The 18,588-nt window shown below is 46.2% G+C and overlaps 1 protein-coding gene across 1 annotated transcript in view; it reads left to right on the forward strand.

The window, feature by feature from the left end:
• The window catches only part of LOC119171523 (atrial natriuretic peptide receptor 1), a 770,478-nt gene that overhangs the window by 315,481 nt on the left and 436,409 nt on the right, over positions 1–18,588 (forward strand). The window contains exons 7-10 of the mRNA XM_075892139.1: positions 14,004–14,088; positions 15,381–15,504; positions 17,177–17,248; positions 17,524–17,601. Of these exons, the coding sequence (XP_075748254.1) occupies positions 14,004–14,088; positions 15,381–15,504; positions 17,177–17,248; positions 17,524–17,601 (359 nt within the window). The remainder of the gene's footprint in view (positions 1–14,003; positions 14,089–15,380; positions 15,505–17,176; positions 17,249–17,523; positions 17,602–18,588) is intronic.

The raw sequence follows: 18,588 nt of genomic DNA on the forward strand, positions 1-18,588 counted from the left end.
TTCTGACTAATTCCATAGCATTGAAAGTAGACCTCCCACTGCCCGGGCCTCTGATGTCCCGTGTCGAGTCCACCACGCAGTTGAAATCACCTAACAGAACGTGGGGTAGTGGTTCCTGCAGGTTGTCGTGCAGCCCTCTGAAGAAGGCATTCGTGTCCGTTCGCGTGACTGGTGCGTAAATAGACATGAATCGGACCCTCCTGCCGTGGATGTAGACGTCGAGCATCAGGGAGCGCCCATCCTCCCCAAAGATACAGTGGGCCTTGCGATGGAATCTTCCCGAGATAAAGATGGCGCCAACACCGCATGACCTGGCACACGTCAGGGAAAAAAAAGCTTTAACGCGGCTTTCTCTTTTAAAGACAGCGACATCGAGTGGGGACCTGAAGTTGGTCTCCTGAATAAAGAGGATGTCAATTTCAAGTGCTTGGGCCACCGCCAGAAGCTCGCGCTACTTTATCTTATCACGAAACCCGCTCATCACGGAATCCACTCACAGCCGCCTTGCCACCATGATGCGAGCGCCCCTGGTGACTTCCTGTCTTTATATTTATCTGCAATATTTGATAGAAGCGAAACGAGCAGCACGAGAGTGCTGCGTGTGCACCCTTACTGCCTTCGAGAGTGGAACTTTCCACGCTGCAGCTGAAACGAGAAAACCTGTTCGAAGGAAGACATACGCCCATGAACACGCCTGTGGGATGTGCGTGTTGAGTTAAAATGCACTGTTAAAGTTTTCTTGATTGGCTGTGGTGACGTGTTCGCACGTGGTGTTTCTTTAATAACTCTCGCAAATGCCCCACATGCGTTTTCAACGCCACGCGCCTTACTTTAGCCATTTTTATCAACGCTGTTATCACGTGCACCGCACTGTCTTCATGCCATGGCCGCTGCAGAGTGAACTCGGAGCAAACTCGTCTGCCCGAGAAGCTCGGGCCATCCTGCATAGCACCCCTAGTTCCGTGACATGCTGAACCAGAACGTTGCTGATGATGGACCATGCACGCTCTGTTGCGCTAGATCTGAGGTAGGCAACAATGCTGTCGTTTATTTTTTTTAAATACGGAGCAATTCTTAGCCCAATGCCTCCTAGAAAAACTATGCCTGGAACGTCTCTCTCTTTTCAATCGGGAGCTTCCTGCCAGCACAAAATCTCGGAGGCCATGCCTCCTGCCGCGCGTTGCGACCGGCCGTCGCGTGGAACCACTCCCCTCCGTACTACTCAGTCATGTGACATTACCGCACTACTCTGTCACGTGATATCAGAGCTGCTTGGAGGCAACTGTGAAAGCAGCGCTGTGCTAGTCGGGGGCGACCACCAAAGGCGTTCGCCTTCGTACCAGAGTAGGATAGTAAAATTCGAGGGTAGGGCGGTGCGTTTGTGGCTCACGTTCCAGGCATAATTTTTCTAGGAAGCATTGCTTAGCCGCACAATATCATTCATCGTCGGCGTCCACACCCCCACTGCGCATGCTCGGCTCACCTCCCCTCCCCCTCCCTCTCTCCCCTTTCATTCCCTCTCCCTTCGCCTTTATCGTTTGACTTTACGCTTTGCTTAATTCGAGTAGATGCGATGGAAGCAACAGATGGCAACAGTGCCTTCAACCAGTACTGGGGCACAATGCAACATTATCGTCGCACCACTCGCTCAAAGCAACGTTACCCTACCCTCACCGTCTTCAGCGTAAACAACAGCAAGCAACGCAGAAGACAAGGCTGCCAAGAAACGAGCATACGACGCTGAACGCAAGCGTTTCAAGCGAGATGCGGATCCCTCACTCGGGGAGCGAGACGCATCTGCGAAACAGCAACCCAGAGCTGTGGATTCCCAACTTCGTTCACGAGAAGCAGCGAGCTTTAAGACCAGAGGTACGTGAGCGAGAAGCGGCGTGCAAACGTCGTCAACGAGAGGCGGCTCCAGAAGTTGCTCGTGAACGCGAGCGCTCGACAAAAGGGGCGGGATGAGCCAAGCGGTTTGCACAGCCGGCCACTCGTTTCAAACGCGACATCGAAGACCGCAGCTTCGGACACAGCTGTAAGGTGTGCGACCACCTGTGCTTCTACAACTATTTTACGCTGGTCAGGAACATGAGAAACAGAGCGACGCAGACCAACGCGCTACGGGTTCTTGGGAGCACGTTTGGCAACGTCGGCTTGAAGGGTGGCGGCGTCAGCGACAACGTTAACGACAATGATGATCACGAGAGACTGCTGGAGCAGTTCAAGTCGTAATGGTGTGCGCATAGTGTAAGGACTCGTTCGTAAGTGGGCACGTACCGTCGATGAGCTTGACCTACGGTTACCGTTACCCGCCTCGACCCGCACACTTACCCGAGATGAACGCTACCCGGTAAGTCCCGTACCCAATTACGCAGCATTCACGAGATACCCCCACCACTCTGCGACGAATTTACTCGTGTTCACCCCGTGGGAAGATGCGGACGGCTTATTTTTTTATTTTGAGGTTTTTTCTACTGGAGTGGGAGTGAAAAGAAAAGCGCGGAAAACAGCCACATCAGAAGTAAAAATAAACGAAATTTGGTCGTAGCGGGGTTGTTGAACAAGTACAAATTAAGAAGGAACTACATACTCGAATAAAGTGGTAGTGGACGCATTAATAATTTTATACAATTGTAAAAAGGGTAGAGAAAAGTAAGCACATTTGTAACAGTTGATGTAAATACAAATATTGGCAAACAACCCAATACTAGGAGGCAATCGTAGAATGAAAATAGAGTGCATTATGTCACCCAGCTTATCATTAAGTGCTAGGTGCATTTTGCAACATTTCTATGAAGCAATCAACTGCACGCTGTTCGGCTATAAATCGGTCAAGAGCATTTCCTTCTCTAATGCATCTAGGAAGAAAGAGAATAGAATATATTGTTGTTACACGAGCATTCTTGAAGTGTGTGATCATTTCTGTGACGTGTTTCTTTCTTCGCCTTGGTTTTCACGTATCTTGCGTGGTCTATCTTAAAGCAATTGTGCAATAATTGACATAACATTTCAGGGGGCGAATTTTTGCTTGACTCAAGAGTGTGGGCAGGTCAGCGTGGCGTAGTAGTTCAGTTGGATGGTGGAGGCTGCGATACTGGTGTAAAATAAATCGAATCGCTTTAAGCTGTACATTTTAAAGCGTGCTGAGATCACTACCTGAGAAGGGGAACCAGATTATGTTAGCATACTCCAAGATTGGCCTGACAAGTGGGACGCATGCTAGATTTTCAGTGTCTTGGTCGGTGTGCTTCAGCGTCCTCTTTAAGAAAAATAATTTTAAGGCCTTTTTGGTTTCTATGTGCACTGTCCAACTGAGATCGTACGTTGGTGAAGCCCTTAGCGGAACGTCGCAAAGCGTCGATGAGAAAGACTACCTGCTAACAGCAAGACTCTCCCATCCGCAGCTGTTAATTAGCACTCGGTCCTACAGCTTGGGGAGTTTGGCTTCTTTGTTGGAGCAAGCCTTGATGAATATTCCTGCTTCAAGCGCTTTGTATCACCGAAACGTCTTCTCTAGATTGCCAACGCGTCTTTGTAACATGCTTCGGTTGCAGGAAGCGCCGCTATGGCCACCGTCATGTTAGCTTTCAATTGATTGATTGATATGTTAGGTTTCACGTCCCAAAACCACCATACAATTATGAGAGACGCCTTAGTAGAGGGCTCCGGAAGTTTCGACCACCTGGGGTCCTTTAGCGTGTACCCCAATCTGAGCACACGGGCCTACAGCATTTTCGCCTTGATCGAAAGTGCAGCCGGGATTTGATCTCACGACCTGCGGGGCAGCAGCTGAGCGTTGGCTTTAAAGAAGAGCCTCGAATGATTAATTTTTTTGAGTCGAGGTAAGGTTTGCGTTACGGTTGATGAGCTGCTCCCATAACGGTTTCCACGTGCTCACGTCCCTATGTGAAGGGATTAATCCTGAACTTTCGCAGCTTGACTTTCAGGCCTTTCAGCAGCTTTTATAGGCGCCCTCCCGATGCGTACTTCGACGGGTGGTGAAAGCACGGATGTATCACTGAGCTGTCGGCGCTTGCTCACCTACTTGCCCACCTTTCCTCTACAAGCCAATCAGTGGGCATTGTAAACAGTAGTATGCTGGTGTCCCTAACTCAGAATGCAGAGCAGTCAAGCCAAAACTTTTGCTGATGGTTAAGAAAAAAACTTCGGTTCGTTGGTAAAATAGCTTCACAATTTTCGTTTTCTTAATTTTCATGTGACGCCTTTTCGTAGCAACTTTCTTTGTGTGTGTTTGTCTATGACACGCGTGATCGGATTTAGCATTCACCTTATTATTCGTCTTAGTTCATTCTCGTGTTTTTTTTATGCATAGCGTTCATCTCATGTGTTGAAATATTGTACGTGCATATTTATCATTTATAATGTTGTGTATTTGTTACTGCGAAGCATATTTATTTATTCATTTTCTTTTCCTAGTTATTTGCTGTTTACTACTTAAGTTGTCGACAGTTCTAAGCTTTATTGTTGGTATTGTTTTTAATGATATTCCCACTCCTGTTTGGGCCCGAGTAGGGTCTGCAGTATTTTTAAATAAATAAATAAATTACTTCTTGAGTCGGTGGCCCCCTGACAATCATGATTTATGAGAAGTCAGCGTAGACACATACGGTCACGGAAGCTTCTGTAATCAAATGACTTTCAGCACTGGTTAAGTAAAAGGTTTGTTATAGAGCGTAGATTTGGATACACGATGGTCTTACCGCGCTTCCCATCCAGAGCGACCTGTTCAGTTTTTTTTTAGCTTTATCGCCTATTTCGCCTGATGACTTTTGAAGCTGCCTGTTTGGCCAGTTCTCTGTTCCTGTAAAAACAAAATGTGTAGTCAGGTGCTAGAAAGATTATTATTTCATTTTTTTGTGCCATATACGTATGTCGAATTCATTTCGGCGTAAAAGGGTAGACGCTCATGAACAAATTTCCCGAGGGAGTCTGCAAGGAGCTGTGATTATCTCGCCTGCACTTTTCTGAAGAAATGGAACGCCAACAGAAAGAAGGTGTAGCGATAAGTGGAGAGTGGCTCTCGATTGCCGCATCCGAAGTTTTCGCCCTGTGTTTTTACTACAAGGACGGTTCAAAACGAAAGCACGAAATGCATTAAAGTAGAAGCTCCTTATTGGTCAGCCAACCCTATCTTTAAAATTTTCTTCTCGTAGGTTTGCGTGTAAATGAAAGTGAATCGCCCATTCCTCTTGAAACGTGCTTGCATCAGAATTTCGGACTATAGTACATTTCTCGTAATGTTCTTTCTTAATGTTTGTACGTGACGGCTGCTAGTTCTGAACAGATGCGTATGACGGCAGTGCAAAGGAGACCCTGCTTTAGAAGATAACTTGGGGTGTATACACCTGCTCAAGCACCACCTGACGTGTATGCGCAGAGCTAGCGAGGATATCATGAAGCTGGAAGTTACGATTACACGATGAAAGTCTTTATTTTTATAGTTAAAGAGAACGATCAAGGACAGTACATACTAGTGCGTCTTAACGACAAAGTGACAAACAAGAAAAGCAAACACACACGTGAGACGATATGAGGTTTTAGTTCTCTATATTATGCCAGCTTTATTGGTACATGTTACATTGCAGTGGGTGTTATAGCAACGTGCAGGTTCTTAGTTAATGGGTGTCCGAGCCGTCGCCCCAGACTCCCACGAAAAGACGAGGCCGTTTGTACGCCACACTTTATACACACGAAAAACGAACACACATAACATGGACAGGCTATTTAAAGAATCCTTCACTGTCTCTGTGAACTATCAAAGTCCTAAACTAACCGTCCCTCCTTTTTAACATGGACACAAGACATGAGGTCGGTCTCACCGAGGTTCGTTGCTACGTCTTGAGCTGGCTCGCGTTGACCGCACGGTCAACCAGGCGACTAGTTGATGGGTAGGCTCCGCCCCCGCAGCCACGTCGCGGCTGGACCCATCTGCTGGAGCTCGTGCCCGTAGCCCGACAGCTCCGCGTTGCTCGCACGGTAGACGAGGCGGCAACTTGAAGGGTATACGCACCACCACCGACCACGTACAGGCCGGACACCTCCGCTGGAACTCGTGCCCGTAGCCCGACAGCTCCGCGTTGCTCGCACGGTAGACCAGGTGGACCAGTTGGCGCGGTAGACCAGGCACTACCACCGGCCGCGTCCCGGCCGGACACCTCTGCTGGAACTCGTGCCCGTAGCCCGACAGCTCCGCGTGTCCTCAAGCACAGGATGCCTTGAAGCCGCAGCACGTCAGCGACACACGGCCGTGGCAGGTAGAACGTGGCAGGTAGGCCGGGCTCGACTGTTACTAGGCTCGGGTCCGGAACCCAACGGCCGAGTCGAGAGCCCCGTCTTCCTCGTTCCTTCTCGTACCTTCGCCGCCGCGCTACTCAGCCCTCGTGCTACCTTCGTCGTTGTCTGCTTCAAGCGCGCACTTTGTATGGCGCGCACTTTGAATGGCGCGCACTTTGAAGCTTCGCGCACGACACATATCACAAAAGCCCCCCCTTAAATGAGTTTTTTTTTTTTTTAAAAAAAAAAAAAACTGCTGACACGTGCGCGGTCTGTAAACCCCTTCACTGTATATGTCCTCTGTATAGTTCACATGTCGAGGTCCAATATTTACTAAACACACAAGAACACCGTTAAATACACTGACATACTTTGAGTGTCCAACACCCAATATCACAGTGCATGAAGTCCGAACTCTTGGCTCACAATCTACTCATGAAGTCCGCACCGGTATTCTCCGACCCTTTTATATGCTGAATGCTAAATGAGTATTCTTGCAATGCCAGGCTCCACCTCAGGACCCTACTGTTCAAGTGTTTGGCTCGGGCTAAGTACTGTAGAGGTTGGTGATCTGTTTGTACAACAAACTGGTTCCCATACAAAAAAAATGTGAAACCTCTGTACCGCCCATACCAATGCCAAACACTCCCTCTCTATGGTAGAGTAATTCTTTTCCCGGGGCAGCAACTGGCGGCTTGCATAAGATACAGGGTGTAACAATCCGTCATGTTCCTGCATTAATATCGCTCCGATGCAGGTGTCAGATGCGTCCGACCGAAGTACAAACCTTCGCTCCGGATCAGGAGCCTTTACAATTGGTCCAGAAGCAAGGGCTTGCTTAAGTGTTTCGAATGCTGCCTCTCTTTCAGGATTCCAACAAATCTTATTTCTCTCCTTTTTCCTAGTTAGTTCGGTGAGAGGCTGAGCTTTCTCCGCATAATGGGGAATCATATCGCGGTAATATCCCGCCAATCCAAGAAACGATCGAAGCTGCTTCTTTGTTTGAGGTTTTTGTGCATTGGCAATCTTCTCGACAGTACTATCCACTGCTCGGATGGTCCCTCCTCCTAAACGATGGCCTAAAAATACGACGGAAGTCATAGCGATTTCGCATTTCTGGGGTTTGATAGTCAATCCTGCTTCTCTCACTCTGTGCAGGAATTGCTGCAATGTGTCTAAATGCTCTTTCCATGTCATAGTAGCGATGAGAACATCGTCGATATAATGCGCTACGTTCGGGAGGCCTTGGAGAAGTGTTCTCATCAAACGCGTGAACACTGCAGACGCAGTTTTGATTCCAAATGGCATGTAGATAAAGTGGTAATGTCCGGTCTGAGTTGAAAATGCGGTTACCGATCTCGACTCCAGTTCCAGTGGAACTTGCCAGTATCCTTTGGTAAGATCGAATTTCGAGAAAAACCTCTTGGTCCCAACCTCTGCGAACATCATATCCGTCCGTGGTATGGGTTCCGCATCTGATATCAACACCTCGTTGATGCGACGAAAGTCTATGCATGTCCGATAAGTTTGATCTGGCTTCTTAATTAGCACCAAGGGGGAATTGTATGGCGAATTGGATCGCTCAATCACCCCGAGCTTGAGCATATCTCGAACTTCCTTTTCAACCACTTCTTTCATCGCCAGTGGTAGTGGGTACTGCGGAGTGCAAATCGGATCCGGTGTTGTCAGTCGAAGCGGGCATTCCAGCAAATTGGTCTTTCCTGGCATTTCGGAAAACACATCTTGGTATTTGGTCAGAATCCGCTGGAGCTCAGCAGCTTCCTCTTCAGCCAGCCCTTCACCTATATTAATTGTCTCCACCCCAGTCCCTTGGTCAATAGTGTAAACTGGTATAGGTGAATCTGCCTCCTCTTCTTCCATCACTACGAATGACGCTGTTTGTGTAAACCTCTCCGGTTCGCGATCCTCGTAACGCTTTAACATGTTGATGTGGAACAACTTGGTGTCACGTCCCAAGTCCAACCAGTAGTCATGACTGCCCTTTTTCCCTGTGACCTTAAAAGGTCCTTTCCATTGCATGAGTAATTTATTTTCCGTAGTAGGGAGTAGAATAAGGGCCCGGTCGCCTACTTCAAGCTGACGTTTCGTGCTTCGCTGATCATAGTATTGCTTCTGTGATTTTCTTGCTCGTGTCAAGTTCTCATGAGCCAACTGCAGTGTTTTTTCAAGACGATCTCGCAGATCCAATACATATCCGTAAGTTGTCTTCGCCTCGTCGCCGATGTGTTCTCCAATCCATAATTCTTTTAACAAACTAAGTGGTCCTCTGACGTCACGCCCGTAAATAAGTTCGAAGGGAGAAAATCCCGTGCTGGTCTGAGGCACTTCACGATAGGCAAAAAGGAGTGGGGCAAGCAACCGATCCCAGGATCTTGGTTCCTCCTGGCAGAGCTTCCGCAACATCTGTTTTAACGTACCGTTAAATCGTTCCACCAACCCGTTACACATAGGATGGTAAGGTGTAGAACTGAGGTGCTTAATGGCCAGTAACTCGTTGACTTCTTTCATCAGTTCGGAAGTAAAGCAAGATGCTTGATCACATAGAATTTCACGCGGGAATCCTACGCGTGAGAACATCTCCACCAGGCCCTCTGTTACTGTCGCCGAATCGAATGCTGGCAGGGCCACCGCGTCCGGGTAGCGCGTGGCGAAGTCCACCATGGTCAATATGTAGCGGTTTCCGTTTCTCGACACAGGTTTTAAAGGACCGATAATATCGATTGCCACTCGCTCGAAGGGGGTGTCGATCAACGGCATTACGCCCAGAGGCGCCTTGCCCACTTTACCTTTTGGATATGCTCTTTGGCAAATGTCACAGGATCGCACGTATCTCTTTACTTCTTCCTGAACTCCTGGCCAATAGAATGATCCTAGTACTCGGTCAATTGTCCTCTTGATGCCTTGATGGCCCGCCATCAGACTTTCATGAGCTAGCTGCAGTACTTGGCTCCGCAGTTTGCGAGGAACAACTACCTGCTGTACTATCTTGCCGGAGGATAACCGATAATGGCGATATAAAACTCCCTTTTGCATAACAAACGAATATTCTGTCGATCCTCTCCCAAAAAACACCTGCCCAACTTTGTTCCTACAGAGATCTAGGCTCTTGTCCTCCGCCTGCTCAATCTTGAAGATTCGTTGGTTGATATTCAAAGCGGTTGCTTTCACCGAATCCAACGAAGTACTTGAATTCTTGACTACGCTGATCATTGGTCTCTCGTAGCGATCTGCTTTCATCACCCCTAATCTCTCCTTGACGCTTTTAGACTTCGTCTTCCTTTCCGACAGTCCCTCGCTCCACCTGCTATCTGGATCATTGGGATCACGGGATCCTGGCACGTTTCCCACGATGACGTCATACAATGGGGAAGTCATGCATTTAACGATCACCGTGCCAGAAAAATAGGGCGAAAATATCTCCACTTTTGCTTCGGGAACTTTTATTCTGCTCCCATCGGCTAAAAATACTGTCGTCATAGCTCCTGTCAGCACTTCGTCGGGCACGAGGGAACGTCGCACAACCGTCGTGTTACTTCCTGTATCCCGAAGAACAGAGACAGGCTTACCAAATAGGAGACCCTGGAGAACTGGCATCTGATATTTCGTTGCCATTTGTTGCGTGTTTACTGCCCCCGACACATTATTCTCGGGCCCGCCGCCGGATGCGTTATCATTGTCTTTAGAGTTCTCTTCGGACAATATACATGAAGCCTTTTTATACGTGGCGGGTTTCTTGGTGCAAACTTGGGTATCGTGTCCTGCCCTACGACAATGCCCACAGTAAGTTTGCTTCGTCCGAGCGCGACAATCTGAGGCTTTATGGCCGATTTTGTTGCAAACAAAACATTGCACTGAAGTTTTTGAGGTCGTGCTCCCACTTTTCACAGCCATGCCGTTTTCAGCCTTTTCTCGGAAAACAAGCAGGTTAGACTGTCGCTGTGCCTCTAAAAACTGATCTGCCGCTTCAGCCATTTCTTCAAGTTTACGGCAATTCTTTTCACGCAAAAAGAGCGCCACTCGATCATGACACTTACTGATGAACTGTTCAGCTACAATCAGGTCACGAACTGACGCGTATTCTTTGTCTACTTTCGACATTTCCACCCATCGGTCGAAAAAACTCATTAATCGTGCAGCGTACTGCCGGCCGGTTTCTCCCTCTTGAGGCTTACTGTGCCGGAACTTCTCACGGTACCCTTCCGCTGTGAAGCGAAATCGCTGAAATAGAGCCAGTTTCACTTTCTCGTAATCAAGTGCATCTTCAGGGGATAGGCGACCAAACACTTTTAGCGCTTCTCCGCTTAGGCACAAACTCAGAGCCGTGGCCCACTTGTCTCTAGGCCACTCTTGCCCTGTCGCCACATTCTCGAACCTTTTTAAGTACGCATCTAGGTCATCCCGGTTTTCATCAAATCCTGGTATAAAATTATGAGGATTGACGTTGGAAGACACCCTTGATGATCGACCTATGTCTGCCCCGACAGGCTCTCTGGCGGTTTCAGTCTGAGTCAGTTGAAGGCGCAATTGGATCGTCCTTTGGGCCTGCTCCTCGACTTGTAATTGCAACTGCATTTGTTCCTTCTTCGCCTCTCTTTCTGCCGCCCTTTCCTCACGAGCTCGAGCTTCTCGCTCATCAATCCAAGTTTTCAATTCCGCACCTTCCAAACCCATGCGCATGGCCAACGCCATTAAATCTGTCGAGCTCATCTTTTCCTCACTAATCGTCAGCCTGACTCAAGCGATACAAATGGCCTCGTCCTGTCACAGCGGACGCCAGTGTTACATTGCAGTGGGTGTTATAGCAACGTGCAGGTTCTTAGTTAATGGGTGTCCGAGCCGTCGCCCCAGACTCCCACGAAAAGACGAGGCCGTTTGTACGCCACACTTTATACACACGAAAAACGAACACACATAACATGGACAGGCTATTTAAAGAATCCTTCACTGTCTCTGTGAACTATCAAAGTCCTAAACTAACCGTCCCTCCTTTTTAACATGGACACAAGACATGAGGTCGGTCTCACCGAGGTTCGTTGCTACGTCTTGAGCTGGCTCGCGTTGTCCGCACGGTCAACCAGGCGACTAGTTGATGGGTAGGCTCCGCCCCCGCAGCCACGTCGCGGCTGGACCCATCTGCTGGAGCTCGTGCCCGTAGCCCGACAGCTCCGCGTTGCTCGCACGGTAGACGAGGCGGCAACTTGAAGGGTATACGCACCACCACCGACCACGTACAGGCCGGACACCTCCGCTGGAACTCGTGCCCGTAGCCCGACAGCTCCGCGTTGCTCGCACGGTAGACCAGGTGGACCAGTTGGCGCGGTAGACCAGGCACTACCACCGGCCGCGTCCCGGCCGGACACCTCTGCTGGAACTCGTGCCCGTAGCCCGACAGCTCCGCGTGTCCTCAAGCACAGGATGCCTTGAAGCCGCAGCACGTCAGCGACACACGGCCGTGGCAGGTAGAACGTGGCAGGTAGGCCGGGCTCGACTGTTACTAGGCTCGGGTCCGGAACCCAACGGCCGAGTCGAGAGCCCCGTCTTCCTCGTTCCTTCTCGTACCTTCGCCGCCGCGCTACTCAGCCCTCGTGCTACCTTCGTCGTTGTCTGCTTCAAGCGCGCACTTTGTATGGCGCGCACTTTGAATGGCGCGCACTTTGAAGCTTCGCGCACGACACATATCACAGTACAACGTCACATGCGCCTAATAACTAAACACAAAAAATAGCCTTCTGTTCCATTTCGATTTGAAAGCCTTAAGCACGCCGGCAAAGGTTGGACTGGGGTGCTTCGATTGTGCTGCCTTGTTCTCTTCGCTGAAGTACTGGTAATTTCTGTAAACGCGGATCCGCATGTACACCGTGGGAAAAAGAATTCCATGCTTACATACGCTTTAGATTTCACTCTTCGTCCCAATTTTCAAGGCATCGAACTTTCACCGTTCGATGGGCGACAGAGAGGGAAGAGTTGCCGAGCTCTTAAAGAGGGGTCGCCGAGACACGAATTATAACCTGCCCATCTCCAATCTCATTCCACCTGGCCCATAGAATGAGTGCAAGTTCATTAGGGGAAGCAAAATTTTTGCGGCATCGACCAATCACAGCAGGACAGGAGGTGTGTGAATGGGAGCCTGCCTTTTGGCATCTGTTGAATGATATCTCTGCAAGAATTTTATTTTCTATGCGGTCGCTTGCGGATTACTGTGTTTTGTACAAATAATTTTTTATCCCAAAGATACAACAGAACTTCAGAAAGACTTACCACTGATTCATAGCTGATGTATCAAATGGAAAATGAATATAAATATAACAAAGTGTGTACATATTTAATTTACTAAAAGATGAAACCATTTCAGTTATGGTATCATCTGAAGAATGAACAGTTGAAACAAGATAGTACGTATAAGCATCTAGGGGTGCTACTATCATCTGAGTGTTCATAGAGGCCTCAGGTGGACATTCTCATAGCGAAAGCTTGTAAGGCCTTAAATTTTATTCAGAAAAACCTGCGATGTTCTCATGTGAATTTAAAACGCATGGCATACACTACTTGTATTAGACCTATCTTGGAATACGGTTGTGTCGCGTGGGACCCCGCCGAGGTAACCTTCACTGCCGCTTTTGCACAAATTCAGAATCGCGCTGCTAGGTTCGTCTTAGGACGGTACGGAAGGTGGGAGAGCTGCACTGCAATGGAGGCTGAGCTAGGATGGAAGTGTCTTGGTGGCCACCGGCATAAACAGAGATTTAAGTTTCCTTATTTGATCTACAATAATAAAACTTGAATTAATAGAGACATTTACCTACATAAACCTCATTACATATCAAAACGTTTTTATCATAGTTGCAAGATTCTGGAATACCAAGCTAAAACGAACATGTATGCCACTTCATTTTTTCCCTATAACAATTAAACAGTGCAAGAAGTTAACTGAAAAGCAAGCACGCAGTCCGAATGAAGATGTATTTTATTCAATGCTGTAATCCCTTGCTGTAAGCTGAACGAATATGCATATATCTGTGAAAATAACTGTATTATGTGTGTGAACAAATGTGTATTTCAGTTATTGATGTATTTTGTGTGCGTACGATGATATACGTCATTCCTTCGGGTGCTGCGGGGTATTCGATGAATAAAGAATAGAGGAGAGCTGACCGATCATAAAGGAAATCTTGCATCCCCTGCTTCGCGCCCCCGATCTCTCCAGGTTAATCTCGTTAAGGCATCCTCGCTTCTTCTGATGTTCTTTGCGAATGAAGCTTTCGGCATAGGCCATGTGGTATGGCGCGCAACGCGCGTCAAGTCGTACTTTCTCCTCAAGCAGACTTTGATTCCTGCCCAGTTAATTTTTGTAAGTGAGAAAATTGAAAGGTAAGCGATTTGTGAATGCATAGCTTCCCCCTCTCCAGTGCAGGTCAGATGTTTCTCCATCTCGTATATCCTCTTTTTCATATCGATTTGCCATGCCACTAAAAATGGGGAACGGAAACGTTCGTGAGCAACCTCTGAGTGTATATTCTCTAAGGAAACATCTTTCGAGTAAACTAGGTATTTTACAAAAGCAAGCTTCCTCATATAATTTCATTATACAAAGAATGCTTGAACCATTCTACCTGGCTTTGTATCCAATATGATCACATGATACATATTTTTTTGTTAATTTCACCGAACGTTTTTCTTCTTGCTTTCAGAGAGCCAAGGCAAATACGTGATCATCACATCAGTACTTGGAACTCTCATGATTATAGTATGCCTCGCTTCATTCTTCGTTTACAGGTAATTACAAAGTGCACCACTCCTGTTCGACCTTTATGACACGTTTCAGTTTATTCTTGCCGAGGTACATTGTTTTCTAGTTAAAAAAACGATGATGAGACGTGTAACGAGTACTTTTTGCAAAAGTTCAACTTTTTCTTCCAACAGTGATCTCTTTTCTAAGCCATTCACACTATCCGCTTTATTGAAGTGATGCTTTTCTGCCTTGATGCACATTTTAAAATACATTCGTCACGACAAGTGGAACTGTATTCGGCTTGCTAAAGATTAACTTGGATGTGTGCGAAGTAAGCATTGTATTGATTATTCCTAATTTGTCGGTTTGTTGTAGCGCATATATTTGACTGTAGTGCAGGTACTGTTTCTACTTTCCCCCGTCTGTTGACTTTTCTTGGATTAAATGTAAAAAAATTATGAGCAACAAGCAGATGGCTACAGCAGCAGTAATGCATGACGAACAAGAGGGAAAATAGACGAACACCCATTCTTGCACCTCTGTATGTTACAAAATAATAATCTGGGGAACGTGAAAATTTACACAAATATAACCGCGACGTCACTTTTTCACGTAAAGAATTTGTACTGAGATAAGTCATGCCCCCATTTTATGCTGCTGTCTACATGTGCACGTCTAATTGGAGCAAATTCACTTTATTGCTGCATAGCGGATAATTATCTGAAGATGTGTCTTCACTCTCATATCGTATATCCCTTTCGGGGGTGGTGCCTGCGTGCAGAAATTTTTATGCTTGTTGTGTCAACGTGTGGTCAAAAGAGAGCAACATGCATTGCTCATTTGATGTACTGAGTCATCTACATAGTCTGTATGTATTGACTAACCTTTAGTGTGCTGAGTGTGGCGGTAATAGAGCATTTTTCTGAAGGTGCTGAGATATTGGATGGGTCGTTCGAAGGGGCTTGCTTTAGGGCCAAAGTCGAATATTTTGTCCCTGAAATGGGTACAACCAAAACCACTTATGCAAGCAGTTTGGTGCAAATGATTTTTTTTCGTGTGAAAATGAGGCGTGATTACTTGAATGGAAATTAAATGTTCAATTGTGCACTAATTTGAAAATTACTGAAAATTGCACAAAACAGCACATTGCTTCATTTTCTTTCTTAGAATGAAATAATGAGTGCTTTGAAAATATGCTGCATGATTTTGACACATTCGCAGACAGTGCCTTATGAATGTCGCCTGAAGTACCAGTCGTCCTGCCCGTAGCATTTGAAATAGGTAACGTCGAATGTATTGTTAACAACACGTGTTTCTTCTCTTCGAATGAACGCAGGCATTTTAAGTTGGAAGCTGAACTTGCGTCGATGACATGGAAGATTCGGTGGGAAGATATTAATGAAACACTCTCCAACAAGCACGGGGCGTTTGGATCGAGAATCAGCTTGGGAAAAACAAATGTAAGTTGCGTTGACCGTTGTACTCGTGTGCACCTACAATGGGGTATACATTGCAACGTTTTGGAGCTTAGAAGCGCCTCTTTCCTCCACGCGCTATTAGATAAATGTTTCACCTACAGCGCCGCATTATGGCAATACGGTGGCCTTGCTCGATAACGCCATTAGCAGTCGCTCAACTGTTGGTGTGCGAATTTGCAATCTAAAATGTCACTACATTTAACAATTATTTCTTTTTTATTTACTTTGTCTTGCTCAGAGGCCACTTAATTTATAGCGATATCACTGCTAATTTTTGTTACATTTTCCTTGCGAAACTCATAAACTGTAAACTTTTTTATAATATCGCATCCTTGTATTGCACTGCAAAAAGGGAAAAAAAAAGATGTAATTTGGCTACTTCTATGCCTGTGAGCGCACGCGCGTGGTACTCTCACTCTCTTCAGAAGAGACGTGAGCATCCCGCGACAGCCGTAAAGAGTCAACGTGCTTCCCTAAAGGAGGCGCTACGCGCGTGTCTCTCACAGGTATAAACGTGGAGTCAATGTTATTATAGTGTAAAGTTAGTCGACTAATGGAAGCACCACATACACTTGCCGCCTGAGACCCTTAGGTCCTGAGACACCGAAAATTTTAGTCAAATACCATATTTTATGAAAAGAATGTCCGAGGAAGGGGTGCTGTAATGAGGTTTGTTTTTTCATCATAAGATAGCTGTTTATTTTTGACGCACGTATAGAATTACGATCAGTGCCGGCATGCATCTAACGTGTGGAATTTAATACAAACGTAGTCAACTTTTGATTCCTCTTTTAGTAGTGGGTGCAATGAAAGTTATCATTATACTTCTGTTAAATACATTGTTTGAACATCTTTTGAATGGAAAGCAAGAGTTTTAATGAGCAAGTGATGCGTTTGAAGTGAAGTAGTGGTCCGTTCGTGCCAATATGTTCCTCGTTCCATACTTCGTTGCATATACTCGTGCTTTTCCCCATTTTGTTCACACCTCGGTTATTGCTGTAAGGCTTGGAACCTAACATACAAAACTTAATTAAGACCTATGTTGCAGGTGCAAAAACATGTTTAAATACTAAGTCTCTCCCGCTAATTACTTCAGTAGCATCCTATTCAATGATCTTCATGTTCCCTCATTTACGGCGCTAATAAATTACAAACTAACTTGCCAAGTTCACAAAATACTGTACACACACTTTTCGCTACTTAACACCATATTCAACTTCCCGCTTGCAAACACCAGGAAAACAAGTCAGTCTAATTTAAATACTTTTCCCTGCACCAATATCTATGGCGAAAGATTGTTAGAATTTTTCGAAGCTCAAACGTGCAACATTGTGCCTCAAGAAATAAAAACTATGCGTAACTTTAGCCTTTCTTCTAAACGCGTTTTCTTGTCAAGTCAATCATAGTCCCCTTTCCATACGTACATTTTACATTGTTTAAACTTCCATATGTAGAAACTAATAATTTTCATGACCAAACATGTGCGTTGCAGACTTTTATGTGCTCTCTGTATTGGATCAGCTACTATAGCCACATAGCCTAAGGGTCTAACTATTATGTACGCATCTTTTTTGTGTGCACGTCTTAGTAAACTCTTTTGATTTGATTTGACAATTTCAGTAAAACTCGTGTTGGTGATGTTTATGTTGTGCAGAGCAGCACGTCGTCAGAAACTCTGGCGCTGCGAAACGACAGACAGATGTTCATTCGAACTGCCTACTACAAGGTAAGAATACAATTATTGACCGGCTACTATGAAGTGGTGTTCATGTAACCATTGCTCGATAAATCGGCACTTGAGTCAACATACTTGCTTCACACCAGACACATCAGTGCGAGCGATTACACGTTCGTTCGCCAAACATTTGCCACTGTTCGAGAGTTTTTCGTGCCCGTGGTGTCTGTTGTACGCACTTTGTCAAAGTGAAAAAAAAAAATCATTCGCAATCTGTAGTGAATATGTCCACGTTTTGCGTATTTACACTGCGTCGCTGTTCGCAGGACACTCTCGTGGCAATTAAGCCATTGAACAAGGCGAGAATAGACATCACCAGGTCCCTTCTACTGGAGCTGAAATACGTGAGTGCTCGTGAATGGTATTATCTAGCGAGAAGAGAAGCCGAAGAAAATCTTATACTTCGTCTTACAGATGGGGGCTCTCCGACTATCAACGTCTACTTTTCTTTTCCTTTTTTCTCTTCCGAGAGTGAAGCCATAAGCGTTAAAAGGATGTGTCTGAAGCCAGCCAGCCGGTTTGCGTCGGCGGGTTTAATTTTTGGCTCGCTGTTTGACACTCATATCAAAGGCGCGTCCTCTATTTGTGTTTATGCAGGATTTCGTAGCCTGGTACCCAAGCTCACTTTGTTCAAGTGCTAACTGCTAGAAAAGTGGAATAGCGCACCCAACAGTTCTTTTAAAATAATAGATTTAAAAAAAGCAGCGCTAGAAAAGTTACCCTTCAATTTTGTGCGTATGTGCGTGGCATGCACTTGGGTTGAAACAGATGCGACCCTCGCTGCTGCGCAAAAACGCGAGCTTCTAACGGAAGTTATCCTTCCGCTTCTCTCGCGTGAAGGACTTTTGCTAGCTGTATTCAATTTCAGAGCTCGCGGGCGACCGACTTGATAAGTGAATCGAACTTTTTTTCCGGCACGTGATGAATTTTAAAATCAAACATCAGGGCTTTTGAATGCTTATTTGAGCTCGGATAGTAAGCACGTGGAAGAATAAAATGAAAAATTTTTGAACGATTACAGCGGCTCCTTATTGTTTGTTACATTAGCTCGTATCTTGCACTAAGTACTTACTCTTACTACCGAAAACATCCCCGCCCTTAGCTAAGGTGCAGCTTAAGCATACAACGTTGTCTTTACATAGCTCTTGTGCTATTCACGGCACCAGCCTACGGTCACTCGTACAAGTCTGTTGTCCTTAGACACGTTAGCAATGCCTTGGTTGCTTCAATTTCCGAGGAATTTTCGAGTGGCATTGGCTGCTGCTCTGCGCTGTGACATTTCTCTCTCCCTGTGTGTGTGTGTGTGTGTGCGTGTGTGTGTGGGTGTGTGT

This window comes from Rhipicephalus microplus, chromosome 4 (assembly GCF_043290135.1).
Source record: "Rhipicephalus microplus isolate Deutch F79 chromosome 4, USDA_Rmic, whole genome shotgun sequence".
In the NCBI taxonomy this organism is placed as follows: domain Eukaryota; kingdom Metazoa; phylum Arthropoda; class Arachnida; order Ixodida; family Ixodidae; genus Rhipicephalus; species Rhipicephalus microplus.